Source organism: Heteronotia binoei, chromosome 4, assembly GCF_032191835.1.
Source record: "Heteronotia binoei isolate CCM8104 ecotype False Entrance Well chromosome 4, APGP_CSIRO_Hbin_v1, whole genome shotgun sequence".
Lineage (NCBI taxonomy): Eukaryota > Metazoa > Chordata > Lepidosauria > Squamata > Gekkonidae > Heteronotia > Heteronotia binoei.
This window is the reverse complement of record NC_083226.1, coordinates 77,592,997-77,608,450: the sequence shown is the minus strand read 5'-3', so window position 1 is coordinate 77,608,450 and position 15,454 is coordinate 77,592,997. Positions and strand designations below refer to the sequence as shown.

The following is a 15,454-nucleotide window of genomic DNA, read 5'->3' as shown; positions in this document are numbered from 1 at the left end:
CATATGATTTCATCTTTGTGTACAATGAATGTTTTAATAAGGTTTTTATTAAATATTTGTTCATGTATTGTGTTTCTCAAACATCTTGACGCTGGACATATGAAGCTGCCTTATATTGAATCAGACCCTTGGTCCATCAAAGTCAGCATTGTCTACTCAGACTGGCAGCAGCTCTCCAGGGTCTCAAGCTGAGGTTTTTCACACTTATGTGCCTGGACCCTTTTTTGGAGATGCCAGGAATTGAACCTGGGACCTTCAGCTTACCAAGCAGATGCTCTACCACTGAGCCACTGTCCCTCACCATCCCTGTTTATTCAGTGTGGCTCTTAAACAAGTCTGGCTACCCCTGGCCTAACTATTTTAAAGATCATTTTGCTGTAATACTATGGGTGGCTGGATTTCGGACAAAAGTGGATGGATAATAGTATGAATTTTCTGTATTTTATTTGGGATGCTAGTGCAGGCAAGCCTGAGAAATATTTAGCTTGTTTCAGAGGGTAGCCATGTTGGACTGCAGTAAGTAGTCCAAAGTAGCACCTTAGAGACCAAAGAGTTTCCGGGTGTCAGCTCTCAAGAGTCAATGCTCTCTTGAACTTTGGTTCTCAAAAGCTTACACCCTGAAACTCTTGGTCTCGAGGTGCTAACTGGACTCAAATCTAATTGTTTCGGCTTATGTTTGTCATGTCAGTATTACTAAGTTTTAAATACCCGTATGATTTTGTATCGTTCTTGCCTCTACTTTGGTGGAAGGACAGGATATAAACATTGCCTCAGAAGCAAGTGTGTAATAGAAAAAGCAAACCAAGCTTTGTGTTAAACTGTTTGGAAAAGTTTCATCTCCATTTAGCTTTTGGCTGATCCTACCCTAAATAGCAGGAGGTTAGACTAGATGGACTTTAATATGTCTCTTCCTACTTTATGATTCCCACTCCAATCTTTGTTTTCACTTCCCCACCTCCTTTCCTTCTGGTCAGTTTAAGGGTAAGGGGGACATTGTAACAAAGTAAATTGCAATAAAAATTCAAGAGAAAATTGACAAAGCCCATCTGGCTATTGAAATGTCTAGTGTTTATTTTTTTAAAAGCAATCCTTTTCAATGTGCAAGTTTGCCATTAATAAACAAAATAAAAAGTATCTTTCAGCTAGTCTACACTAGTGTGTACATAACACATTAAGTTAAAACACAGGCATCAAGTCAACTTCAGAGTTCAAGGTAAAAAAAAATCACAGATTCATATTTTGGAAGAAACAGATACAGCCACATGTTATTTCCAGCATGTGTGTAAGTCAGTTGAAAAATCACCCTGCTTCTGGAACACTGGAGAGCTGTAAATCTGGTCAAACCCCAGCAAACTAAAAAGGTTGTTCTGGTATTTCCTCTTCCACCAGATTGGACCAGCAGAGGGATAATCACAGTGGGTGTTCCAGCAGCTCCTTCTTCTGCATAATTATATTAGAGGATAGCTAGCTGCGGTAGCTATCCCACAGTGGTTTTTTCTGTCTTTGGCCATGTAGATATATCCTTTGTCACCCCACTTTTCACTCCAGCTGAAAGAAGGACAAAGTTTTATTACAATTATCTGGGGAAGTCATTAGATCTATTTGCCATAACATAATGCAATTCCTAATGTCTGAAGCACATAGTCTTAACAGTTCACATAGCTGAAGAATGGAGCTGAAAAACTATTCTCCCAACAAACTGTAAAGACATAGCATCAGAATAGCCTATACCCTAAAGCCAGCTTACAGCCCCAACAATACACACATCTCTGTGCCTATCCTAACCAAAAGGTTAAAGCAAAGACAGAATACAGAGAACATTTTGTCCTGTGAACTTCCAATGTTTCACATATAGCTATTTGTCCTAACACAATATCCTGCCCTTCCACAATAGAACAAATATAAAGGCACAAACAAATTTCAAAGCAGCACCCAATGTTCAGGAATGGTTAGCAAGATACTTGTCAAAACAGGAGTTCATGTCCAACTGCTTACTCCACAAACATGAATGTGTTGGTCAAAATTCCGGTTAAATTACTTGCGAAACTATTAGCCCACAAAGACATTCACTACCCAATCTAAAACACACATACCTACTTTAGGCCTTGAACATTGGCAAACAGAAAAGCAATGGAGCAAAATAAAATAAGAGCACTCCGAATACCTGTTTTTAACAATCCAGTACTTCTTCCCATCTTCATCTGCACCCTGGAAGCCATAACCAACTACAAGAACACCATGATCTAGGTCTTCACTACTGCATTGTGGTTCATAATAAATACCTAGAAACAGAAAATGTACCAATGTTCCATGGAAGGGGGGAAAAAGAACACTTCCCTGTTGTATATTATGTTCAAACCACCTAGTCCCACATTGGATATACACTAAAACCTTGTCTACTGGTTGCAGAGAACACACTAACAATATGTGTACAGAGCAGACAGGGCAGACTTTCTTTACACACATTAATTGGTTCTTAGATTGCATTCAATGAATGGCCAGCTGAACATGTTACTGATGCTGTACATCGTTATCTAAGCACTGGTCCCCAATGTTTTGGTTCCTTACTAACAGATGAAAGCATATATATGCAGAATGTACACATGTTCATTTTAACGTGTGAACAAGGCTAAATACAAGAAGTGTTGGCATTCTGTCCAGGGTAATAAATGGAAACAGAGGCTGCACAAAACCTTCACCAACTCAATAATGGCAGGCTCATACCCAGAAGAGAATGTGTGGGACAAGGGTTGATTCTCTTCACGCTAGCTCCATGGAAAGGAACACAGTATTGTACCAAGAGACCAGTGCTCTTTTTGAAACTGACCCAACATCCTATCCCTCCCAGTTCAATAGCTCACATAGCATTTAGGCAAGGGATATAGTATTGTTTCACTTTAGAAGGCAAGGACACCACAAATGCTGTTCTGTGCCTGCTGGGAGGGGGCAAATGAAGAGAAGGGGGGAGATCTGCTTTCATTTGACATTAGGCTTTGTGCAAAAGTGGGGAGGGACGGTGGCTCAGTGGTAGAGCATCTGCTTGGTAAGCAGAAGATCCCAGGTTCAATCCCGGGCATCTCCAACTAAAAAGGGTCCAGGCAAGTAGGTGTGAAAAACCTCAGCTTGAGACCCTGGATAGCTGCTGCCAGTCTGAGTAGACAATACTGACTTTGATGGACCGAAGGCCTGATTCAGTATAAGGCAGCTTCATATGTTCATATATGTTCAAAAGTGCAACCTACTCCACCTCCCACTTGCCCCATGACATTCACTCTTGGATGAATGAGGGCAGACTTTTGACATAGTTGCAAGCAACAGCTGGTCAATAAGCCAAACATTTGTGGATCCTTGAATGGACATAAGTATTTTACCCCAGAGGTAACAGGTGGTTTGTACTAAATTTATATCTAGCAGTTAGCCCCAATGTATTTCTGGTGCCCACTTTCTTCTTCATCAAAGCATCAAGCCAATCTTAGTTTTCCTCCACCTCACTGGCACAGGAACTACTTTTAAAACAACAACAACCAGGAAACATCACCTACACCTGACTGAAGCTCTTTGGAACATGAAGAAATTTACTTCTGAATAATCAGGCCACCAAGTGGAGATGACTGTTGAATGTTATGGAGTTTTAGCAGACAATACACTGAACAGGAGGTATCTTTGATAAGTACTCATTTGAAAGCAGCTGCCTTCATTACTGGATGACTGGCTTGGAATTTCCCTGTAGTTTGCAACTAACTCAGTTTCTATTCTGTGACTGACTATGCCGCTCTCACAGATGGCAACCATTTTCTGCCCCCCACCCCCGCTAACTGCCCTTAAGACTCCAGAAGTGCCCACAGGGGTTATCAAAAGAACAGCAGTCAACTTAATTGTTTTAAAATGGTCACATCTTTCTTTGAAACAATGCAAAAGCATAATGCCCTATTCAGCACAGTCAGTCAATTTTTAAAAGGCACTCTCTCACAGATCAGAATAAATTCTTACCCGATTCATAAAATTGGAAAGAGGAGTGACCAGCATCAATAGCCACAGAGACTGGCCCCACAGCAGCTACTGCCTTCATGAGGGCCCGTTCATGCCCTTCTGGGATGTCAACATAACCAGTGTCATTGGCAGCACTGTATTCAGCCTTATACATACATTCTTCATCATCCTGGGGGTGAAAGGGATCATTAGGAGTTAGATGCCAAGTTCTGACATAAAGAACATTAAGCTAGTTCATTCAAAATACAGTTCCAATAAAAAGGCACTTAATACTATTAAACTCAGCATCTCTCAGCACCTTTATTCTCACTACCCCCCTTTTCTCCCCAATGGGAATCAAATTGTCTCACAATATCCTCCCTTTCTCCTTTTTATTCTTGGAACAACCCTATGAAGTAGGTTAGGCTGACTAAGTGACTGGCCAAGTTTACCCAAGCTTTCCACAGCAGTGGAGAGATTTCAAACTGGGTTTCCCAGATTCTAGTTCAATGCTCTAACCACTACACCATGGTGGCTCTCATATATGCACAACTCCTAACTTTCCCCAAGGAGACGTTGAAGTGCAAGAACTGCAATTCTGAAGTACTGACAGTCATCCACCTAAGGCAACAGGAAAAAAGGTAAAGGTAGTCCCCTGTGCAAGCACCAGTCGTTTTTGACTGAAGTGATGTTGCTTTCACAATGTTTTCACAACTGGGAAAGTCTGTCACCCATGTTATTTGGTCCCCAAACATATCAAAAGTCCTAGTGCCACTTGAACTCTACCCAATCATGTATAGCAACACCTCATATCTCCCTAAAGTTTGCCACTGCATAGCATGAAATTTATGCTTGCTGTCATACACAGAACAAAGCCTCAGGGAAATGCAAGGTTTATGACAGATAGAATTTTCACATTCTATCAAAGTACTGTCCTCCTATTATGCAAAGCAACCTTATGGTCAAATGTACATTCATAGATCCACCACAATCCATTCCTTGGTAAATAAAACACCATTCTATATTTATTCATGCCAAAGTTTTGATCTAGTGTTAGTCATAAAATGACAAAGGATCTCAACAAGGAAAGCAATAATCTCTTCCAAAGAAATTCTACTTGTTGGAATTTCTCAATATGATTTACCTCTGGAATCTGGAATTCACTTATGTGCTCTTTATCTGATAGGTAATACTAAAGAATTTAAAGTAAAAACAGTTAAGAATGAAATCACCAGTCAATTAAGAAGTCATTTACCTTTGCAATGTACGGGTATGACTGCTCTGAGTCAATGCCTCCATTGTCTTTAATGTACTGGAAAGCGTGATCCATAAGGCCCCCATTACATCCCTCATTTCCTTCAGGCCGAGAGCAGTCCACAAGGTTTTGTTCACTCAGAGAAACCAAGTTGCCAGTTTTGCGGAAGTGCTGTCCTTCAAGAGCTCCAGTTGTACTGAAAGCCCAGCAAGAGCCACATGATCCCTGAGATTAAGAGGGGGGAAACAGACCTGTATAAGGACACTTGCTTTTAGTGCTATAGCACAGAACAGTTCAGTTAAAGGATGAGCTAGTAGGCAATAGGAAAGATCTTGCAGAGTCCCTGAAGAGCTGCTGTCAGTCAGAATGGATCATCCTGACCCTGAGAGACCAGGGTCTGATTCATAAGGTAGCTTCATGTAATCATTAGCAGAGTGGTTCAAAACATGGCCAGAACACTAGAAACATGAAATTTATGGTTAGCCTTGCTATTGCTTCATGGCACTGATTCACCTGTTTTCAGCTTTGTAATATGAAAGAAGTAATTCTTGCCTAATTTACATTTCCAAAGCAGTGTATTTCCTAAGGAAATTGTGAGCACTGCTAATTCCTCTCCTTCTATTCCATTCCCCCTCCTCAAAATTCATTTTCCAGACACCGCTTGGGAACACCAAAGAGCTCACCTTTTCTGAATCCTCAGAACCTTATTTTATAGTTTGCCTCTTAAAGCTAAGGACAGGAGGCTGGTATCATTTTGTTTTCTGTTCACTATGTCATCTTTGGAATCAGACAACTGCTTAAGAGCAAAGTTAGCAAATGAGGTGGCAACCTTAGCAGCCACAGTAGTTTACTCAATCATCACCTCCCAGCAAGAGTGGCAGCAACAGTATAAGGCTTGGGGGAGGGGATAAACCTCTAGTGATTACTTTATTGCAATGTTGAAATTTAAAGAAAATTTTTTGCAAGGTCTTGCCATGTACATGTGAATGAACACTGTAAACACCTGTTTAAGAAACCCCAATATACCATACTGCATTATCATCTTTGCAGGAGTAAGCAGAACAGGGGCCTTGGTAATTTTACCAGAACTAGGGTGAGAGGGCTGCTACATTCCATTTAACATTCCACATCCCAAGTTATTTCTCACAGAATCACACAGAACCATGGAGTTGAAAATAACCTTCAGGGTCATCTAGTCCAACCCTCTGACCAAGGCAGCAAACTCACAAATACGCCACGCCCCCCCCCCCCCATGTTCCCAAACACAGAAGATAAGATGCATACATACCTGATCCTTTACGGGAGTTACATACCCCTTCTCTCTCCAGTCAACAGATCTTGGTGCCTCAAAGAAGTTTGGTTCAATAAATTGTGACCCAATATTCTTTGTTGATTTGTTGTATTTGAATCCATTCATCACCTGCCTGAACTCCTCATTAGTCTGAAGAAAGAAGAAACACATCAGCAAACCCATTTATATCACTACTCAAACTAGGAGTACTGCAGCATTGCTCATACATACCATATCTCCAAAATGATTCATTCCCAGTCTATAGCTGTGTTTTCCCATGCTGTGGTCAAGGTTGTGCAATTCAATCATTTTTAGGTTCTTCTCCCAGACCAGTCTCCTCCATCCTTCCTCCTTCTACAAGACAGAATTTAGTCTTCACTAGACAATAAAAACATGGATTCAGTTCAAACATCACATTAACTATGTTTTCTACCAACTAGTTCAGAACACAAGCCATGGTTAGATCCTCTAAACCTACAGCACAAACCATAGTTTAGGCCTGCTTATCTGTTGTTGTCTTCCGACTGTTCTGCAATTCAGTTTTTCTGATGAGTAGCCCAGACTAGCCTAATTTCAGAACCTGAAAGCTAAACATGGTTACTCACAGTTAGTACTTTGGTGAGAGACCAGCAAGGAAGACTGGAGATGCTATGCAGAGGCTGGCAATGACAAACCACTTCTGCTAATCTCTTCCTATGAAAACCCCATGGTTTTGGGGTCACCATGAATTGGTTGTGACTTGATGGCAAATGTGCACATACACACTACTGCTTGTGGTGTCCTAGCAGCAACAATAGTTTGCCATTTCAGACCACATGATTCCCATCACTAAGATTTCTTCTTAACTAAGAGCTGGTACAATGTCTCATCTATGAAAAACACAAACAGCAAACTTTTTTGCTGTTACTAACACACTGCTGATATAAAAAACTGTTTGAGCAAAATTATTTCTAATAGTTTCCCATATCATGTTAGTTATTCATTTTAGAAGGCAAATCAAAAGCTTTGATTCAAGAAAGGATCATATTGGACACAGATTTTACTAACACCTACTATAGCTATAAAAAGGAATCAACAACTTGAAGCATATCAAGTTTCAATGGGATTTTAAGATTCCTCCATTAACCATGAAGCCCTAAAACTTACTGAAAACAATTGTATGTACTGTTCCAAATAAGGAATGAATTCCTCAACCAGCAAAAATATGGGAAAAGCCGAAAGAATATCAGTTCACATATAACCATATAAAGTGTGGGTGCTGGGCAAATATCCAAACCCACCACTTATGTGCTTATTATCCCATTCCAGTAACTCTCCAATCACAGTGATGTCTGTCATTGTTTCAAAGGGGGAGGAGAAGACAAACAAGTCTTGACAGCTGATTTTACACTGACAGCTTGAGTATTTTAGGGATACTTTGGTAGTTTACAGCAGAGTTCAGATAGAACATCTTTCAGGGCTCTTATGAGTTACTCACAAAATGTCTGTTAGAATAATGTTCTGGAATGTGTGTTATTGCATGCCAAATCATGTATAGCAGCACCTCTTTGCCTCAGACACTCACCTCATGGTATTCTTTCTTATGCCATGTCTTCCACATCTGCCAGTGATCATCCAAAGAAGGATCTAGGCCTGGAGCTGCCAAGCATGCACTCCAAGTTAGGGCTAATAGGCACAGATATAAATTCATGATGGAACTTAAAAAAGGGAAAAAAGGGGCTGGTTAGATGTAGAATTCTCTCTATGTATCAATGCTCATGCAAATAGATTAGCTGCAAGTCAACATTATCTGCTTGTCACCTTCACATAGACAATTTACCACTGGCTTAGCGCTGGTCATACCCTTACCACTGACTAAGCATAACTTGACCAGAACAGTTTGGTCTTTTCTCTGAAATGCTTGAACAGGCACAACTCTTTTCCAGTTTTTATTTTTTTTGCAAATTAAACTATTTTCCTGTTACTTTGATGAAAGATTCCTTTCCAAAGATCTGCCATAATTCCCCATCTCAGTTCCAGCGAATACCTGCTACTTCTTCAACAGAGGGTTGAAGCACAAAGAAATTTCAACCCTGAAGAAGCCACATAGTCTTTGAAACAAAATAACTTATCACAGTATTAAAACAGAGCCCTGCTTGAAAAGTTAAATGCAGATCCGTGTTGGCAAGGAATACCTCCACGGTATACATGCATAATTAATAAGAACTAATATATTGCCTTGAACACTTAATTTTTCCAGGAAGCTTTCAACAAAATACAAAAATGTTTTTTTAAAGAACAGCACATGTAATACAAAGGTATCTTTTGTTTTATTAAGGGTAAAAGAAAAAGAACACACCTCTGAAAAATTCAAGAGGTATATGTATGGGGTTAAAGACAAGGCACAATTATTGTCCACAGAAAAAGTTCTTAAACAACTGGATCAGGTGGAACTACTATTCTTCCTGCTGCTTCATAAGGTAACAGAGGCAAGGAAGAAATCTACTGTTTTACTGCAAACCAACAATTACTCTCTAAAACAATCCTTATGAGCACTGTCAATGACAGGACTATGCTTTATTCATAAAAAAGCTAAACTCCAGTCTCCCAGTTTTGCTACCTACAATACAGGCCAAATGTAAATAATCCATACTTTCCCAATGGACATCCAGAGGACTGCAATGTCATTGTAACAGTACCCTGTCAGAACTACTCTTAACCATCTCAATCAGTTTAGCCACCCAGTTGGTTAATTCAATAAGTGATATATAAAACAAAAAACAACCATGTACACCAACAACAGCATGTAAGTAAATTATCTACATCCAAAAGTACCAGTATATCAGCAGCAAATTCCATGAGGTTTTAGAAAAGATTACTCCTTTCAAACTCAGATTTCTTATTAATCAGGCATCTATTTTTATTTTACCCACTATATAAGAGCTCATGCCTCGCAGAGCTATTACTGCTACACCAACAGAGACAAAAATCACGGGAACTGAATGGCTGGCGCTTTCATGAACCTCAGGACATCGATATGACGCATCAGACAATGTCCTGGAACCACTTCCGCTCTCCTAACTCCAAAGCCGGGGTGGGGATGCGAGCGGGAGGTCTGGCAGTGCAGCACGTGATAATCCAAGGGCGGAGGAGGGATAAACATGTGACCCCCTCAGCTGATCCGGAGATAGTTTGGCCCAGTGTAAACAAACTCCTTGGGTCACTGGTCCGGCGCCGAGTGGGGGAAGAGGAAAGAAGTATCACCACCTCCTGCCTGGCTAGAATAGCCCAAGCACAGGTCGACCAGACTCCCGCAGGGCAATAAATACATAATACTAAAGAGGGGCGGGGGGGGGAAGGAGGAAATCGCAAAACTGGGTTGGTTCAAAGGCTTAAGGATAAACAACACTGCAAAAAACGGAGGAAAGGTTCAAAGCAGGCGGGCAATCGCCACCGGCTGGGACTCCAGCAAGGCTGCTGGTTTCTCGCGAACACAATATCGCCCCCCAGCACATAAAGAACTATACCAGCGCCTCGTCACCGTCTCCAAAGATTTACCCCGCCACATACACTGAGGGCGCCGGGCCGGGCCGCCCCCTCCTCCCCGCTTCGGGCGTCCGCAGCAGGGGCCAGCAGCCTGCGAAAGGCGCTCGCATCCACGGAGAGGGGGGCTTAAGAAAAGGAGAAGCCGCTCCAGAGAGAAGCTTCGAGGAAACCGCCTCACAGAGGCAGGAGAATTTCGGCGGACAGGGAGCAAAGACGCCCCCAAGAAGAGCCATGCATCTTACTCACCTTTCTCCTCAACAGCTCTCTCTACTAGCCCCGGGCACCAGGGCTCTGCTATAAGGCTACCCGGCTCGGCTGGCCCAACCCCTTCCCCGTTCAGATTGGCTGGAGAGCGCGAGGGTGGAGTGCGGCCTAATCCTGCAAGGGTTCGTGACTCGCGGTCCCGTGACGCGGGCCATGCCCAGACTGGAGTCTCGGGGAGGGGCTGTGTTTACTGGAGGGGGGGGGGACACCCGGGGGCAAGAGCGCTGCCCTAGCTTGCCTGTAGCCTCTTGAGAACCGGACAGAAGAACAAGTTTCAACACACACACCGAATGTGAGGCTATGGCAGAACGAACAAATGAGCATCCTAGTGGGCAGCCCTCTTGGTCTGAAACAGAGTAGAACAAAGCCGCACCCTTAAGACCAACAAAGTTTTGTTCAGAATGTGAGCTTTCGTATGCTCGCATCTTTAGATGAGGGGATAGGGTACAGTGGGCTCAAATACATGTCGTTGGTGGGTTAAGAGTGTAAACGAGCATCCTGGAAGTGCTATGGCATACGGTTTCCTTACAGCTCAGTTCATCAGCCGCAGATATTTCAGATATCCCGTTCGTAGCGGCCTCCCGCATTTGGTCATCACGCTTGGTGAAGACAGCAATCCTCCCTGCTGCGAAAACAAACGACTGTCCCTGTGCTTCAACGTGCCCGGCTGCCTTCACCGAAGCTTACATTATCAGCACTTCTGTCACTCACTATTTTCCACAGGGGAAATGTGGAAGTGATTTAAAGGAAGTCGAAATGACAATGCTGCTTCACTTTCTAAAAAAAAAAAAATCCTCTTCCACCCTCATGACTAAATTCATAGTTGCTCTAAAAGCGTTCCCAATAATGTCTGGGAAGCTCCAAGCTATGCATCTTTACTCAGATGTAAATCCCATTTATGCCAGTAGAATTTGCTTCCAAGTGCATAGGAATGCAACCTGGCATTACACCAAATGGAGCTTCAACAGATTTTAGCTGTGAGTCCACTCCTTCAACTAGGATGGAAAGGGACACATTTTCTCACTTAATGAAAGACTGTTCTCTTAGAATTTATTAACAGTAACAAGCACATTCACAACAACCCTATACATGGCTTTATTTCATTTTGAAAGTATGAAACTGCATTGTATGAGACCTCTATGAAGAATGAGGATCTTTGGCAGGGTTCCAGACTGCACATACAGTTTGTATAGCAATAGAGTGAACACATATGTGCATTGTAGTCGCTACCTGCTTTTATTCCAGGGTCTTGTTTTCTGAAATCCCATTTTACCAACATGCTAGGGATTGAGCATGTGACTTTAAAATTGCAAAGAATGTGCTTGCTACTAAGCTTTAGCCCCTCCCTTCTCTTGTGAACAGCACCTCCTTGCTTCTGGATGATTTTACATTCCTCAGAGCAAAAGATACTTTCATTTGTGTGGTGTTTCCCCCCTCTTCATAGCTTGTGAAGCATCAAAGCAGCCAAATACATGTCTATAATATCCTTCATTGGGTGATGCGATTAGCTGTTTAATATATCTCCTTTGTCCCCAGCCCAGAGAAATATATTCCAGTCTTCATCAAAGAAGAGGATGCTGTATTGTTGCCTCTATGCTTGTGAGGAAGCAGATGGAGTGTGATAGCGGGGTCTCCATTAATTACTCTCAGCATTCTACAGTTAAGAAGGGTAATCTGCCCATCAGTATCCAATTAGGATATATTTATTTCCTTCACTATGTCCCCCACCCCCCAGAATTAAAGCCAAACAAATTGTGACTATATAAACTAGGCTTGTTAAACAGCGTTATTATGTTGTATACTAATTTACTGTTCACGCTCTACCTATCTGTATGGACTGGTAACTTCCATTTTGTTGTCTATCTGAAGAAGTATGCCTACACTTGAAAGCCTTGAATAAAATGTTGTTGGTTTTAAAGATGCCACTAGCCTCAGACTTTGTTCATATAATGTTATAAATTCAAGTCCAAGTAAATTCAAGGATACCTTGTCATTATGGATAGAAGCACATTAAAATATAGCTGACATTTGATATCAGATATTCAACTATTATAGGTACTAAGAGATCAGTGATAAAAAATAGTGGGATGGATAAAACCAAAATCAGAAAAACCCTGGATGGAACATGTTCATCCTGCTTCCTTTTGTCCTTGCAGCACTCTATACTTCCATAAAGCACCCAGCAAAAGCATGATGGCAATGAAAATGGGCAATTCACCACAAATCACACACTTGCATTTAAAATAGTGTCCTTTTAAAATCAGTAGTAATGGACAAGAGTTCTAAGCTACAGTTACAAAACTGCAAATAATCTACAAAATCTCAGAACATGGGATAGAGAAGGTAGAGAAAGAAGTACAAGAACTTGTGGGCATTCAATGAAATTGCTGAGCAGTTGGGTTAGAACTGATAAAAGGAAGTACTTCTTCACCCAAAGGGTGATTAACATGTGGAATTCATTGCTACAGGAGGTGGTGGCAGCTGCAAGCATAGACAGCTTCAAGAGGGGAATGGATAAGAATATGGAGCAGAGGTCCATCAGTGGCTATTAGCCACAGCTTATTGTTGGAACTCTCTGGGGCAGTGATGCTCTGTATTGTGCTTAAGGGGGCACAGTGAAAGGGCTTCTAGCCTCACTGGTGGACCTCTTGATGGCACTTGGGTGTTTTGGCCACTGTGTGACACAGAGTGTTGGACTGGATGGGCCATTGGCCTGATCCAACATGGCTAACCTTACGTTCTTATACCTGTTCAAGAATTTTGAGTGCCATTAATTTAAAAACTCTTTACTCTTCAAACACATCAAACAAATGATTGGCTGAATAGTCTTAAATTCAGGTTCACAAAATGACTAGGTTAGACAAGGATACTCTCCAACCATTTTCCAGTCACCTTAAGTTTTGTCAAGGTTCAATTAATCAGTGTTCAGTTCAGTCTGTGCTCTTAAAAACATGATTCACAGTCATGTGAGGATTTCAGCTTTCTTTTTCAAGTTACTGAATTTCTAGTCTGAAAACCAAACTGAGGGACTTAACAGCAAGGTTTTCTAAACAAAAGTTAAGGAATATCAAGATGGTTTGATAGTTAATCTTTATGGTAAAGAGACAGATAACATTTGTAACCTCTAAGCGCTATGGTACTTTTTGCTCTTTTAATGTTCAGAAGCAAAAGTAATTTGATGGACAGCTTCACGGTACATGTGGTAAATTTAGTTTGAATAACTGGGGTTTTTTTCACACAGAGATGGGTTTATGTAGTTTCCCCCATTGCAGCTATAGCTGCTGATACAGTGCGGTGGCGATGGGACTTCTGCATGGCAGGTTTCCCTGTACTTTCCTGTTTCAGTCACTTGTAGGGGCCATGACATGTGCACACACACACAATGATTGATCAGCCTCATCTACTAAGACTGTTCTGCTATGTGCACTTTGTTGGAAGGAGTCAATGACCTCCAGATGAGCATGCATAAATTGAACTGTAGTTAATATTAGGGAGTAAGTCTTTCTGAACTAAATGGAAGTTTATTCCAAGTTAGTGGGTTAGATCAAACCAGCTTTTCTGCTGGTGAAAAAGAAATGTTATCCTCTTTTACCATCCAAAAAGGCTATGCTTAGAATCATGGGACCTGCATGAACAAAAGCCATGTGGAATGGAGCTGAAAAAGGCTTCTTGGATTCAGCCCTATGTGCAAAAAGTTGGAATGTCGCTAACTTAAGCGTATTTACCACAAAATTTACTTAGGAGGGGGTGCAGGTCAAACATTTAAAATTAAATCAGCTGTTCTGAATAACCATGTTGGTAATTCAGGTATTTTGGCAGTCCTGGAAAACAGTCCTGGAGGCCAGTTTGATGTAGTGGTTAAGCGTGTGGACTCTTATCTGGGAGAACCGGGTTTGATTCCCCACTCCTCCACTTGCAGCTGCTGGAATGGCCTTGGGTTAGCCATAGCTCTGGCAGAGGTTGTCCTTGAAAGGGCAGATGCTGTGAGAACCCTCTCAGCCTCATCTACCTCACAGGGTGTCTCTTGTGGGGGAAGGAGATAAAGGAGATTGTAAGCTGCTCTGAGTCTCTGATTAAGAGAGACGGGTGGGGTATAAATCTGTGAAGGGGGACCCCCTGAATAATTAATGAATACCCCTATAAATAATGAATAAAAGCATGATTCTGCCTTCAGAGCTAGGATGTCTGATGCAACCCTTCGTTAGAAGCACAGAGAGCCCCTATAAATAACGAATAAAAGCATGATTCTGCCTTCAGAACTAGGATGTCTGATGCAATCCTTTGTTAGGAGCACAGAGAGCCCCAAGTGGGTGTGAATTCAAGGTTTTATATTAGATAAAGAGACAGTGACATCATTGAGGTCTCTGGATGTGTATTAGATAACAAAGGGGCCTCAGAGAAGTATATGATGTATATGATGTATATAATGCATTGGAGGAATGGAAAAGTACTAGAAAGATTTACAAGGGAGTGGGGAATATTGAATCAGATAAGCCTGGGTGTTGGGTGTCTGTGTGAATAAAATGGTCTGTATGTAGAATGATTTTAACTTAGTCATTTTGGGGGCCCATGGCTGACTAAGTTCTGCTCTTGGTACCAACAGTAAACCTCATTTCATACCAGTAATGTGTGCGGACCTCGTTATTTCTCTGCTTCATCTGAAGTCGTCTTCTTCTTCTACAATTTTTCATTTTTCATTTTATTTAGTTTATATCCCACCCTTTCCACCAAAGTGGCTCAGGGCGGCTCACAACACAAAAATTCTAACATAGGATTAAGTTTTAAAATACATTGATTTACAACATTTAAACAATAAACCAGTAAAAACAGTAAAACAAAGCCATTTACCAAATATGACCTTGCCATATTTTAATATAAATGCAAAATGTGCACAGCCCTTACTGTTATAATGTTATCACTTGCGGTCTTCAGGCAGAGGTGGAGCAGTTGTCTATCAAGAATTGTCTAGCTTGATGATAGTGGTTAGAATAACCTACACAGCAAAATGGAAACTAGACATCTGTCCATGTTTAGAAGAATGGGAAAATAAACTTGCAGAATATACACTAATGGCAAAATTAACAACCTATTTGAGAAACAGGTCTGTTATGAAATTTGGGGAACGATGGAGTGTGTATGTGTATTATGCT

General features: G+C 41.4%; 1 protein-coding gene across 1 annotated transcript; it reads right to left on the bottom strand.

Annotated features, from left to right (window-relative positions):
* Nucleotides 1–1,047: 1,047 nt before the first annotated feature.
* Nucleotides 1,048–8,214, bottom strand: CTSL (cathepsin L). The gene is made up of 7 exons (XM_060235450.1): nt 8,080–8,214; nt 6,747–6,869; nt 6,513–6,665; nt 5,225–5,449; nt 3,991–4,159; nt 2,165–2,282; nt 1,048–1,548 (listed from the first exon to the last, which is right to left on the bottom strand). The coding sequence occupies exons 1-7, from the start codon at nt 8,203–8,205 to the stop codon at nt 1,449–1,451; spliced, it is 1,014 nt and encodes a 337-aa protein (XP_060091433.1). The 5' UTR covers nt 8,206–8,214; the 3' UTR covers nt 1,048–1,448.
* Nucleotides 8,215–15,454: the final 7,240 nt, after the last annotated feature.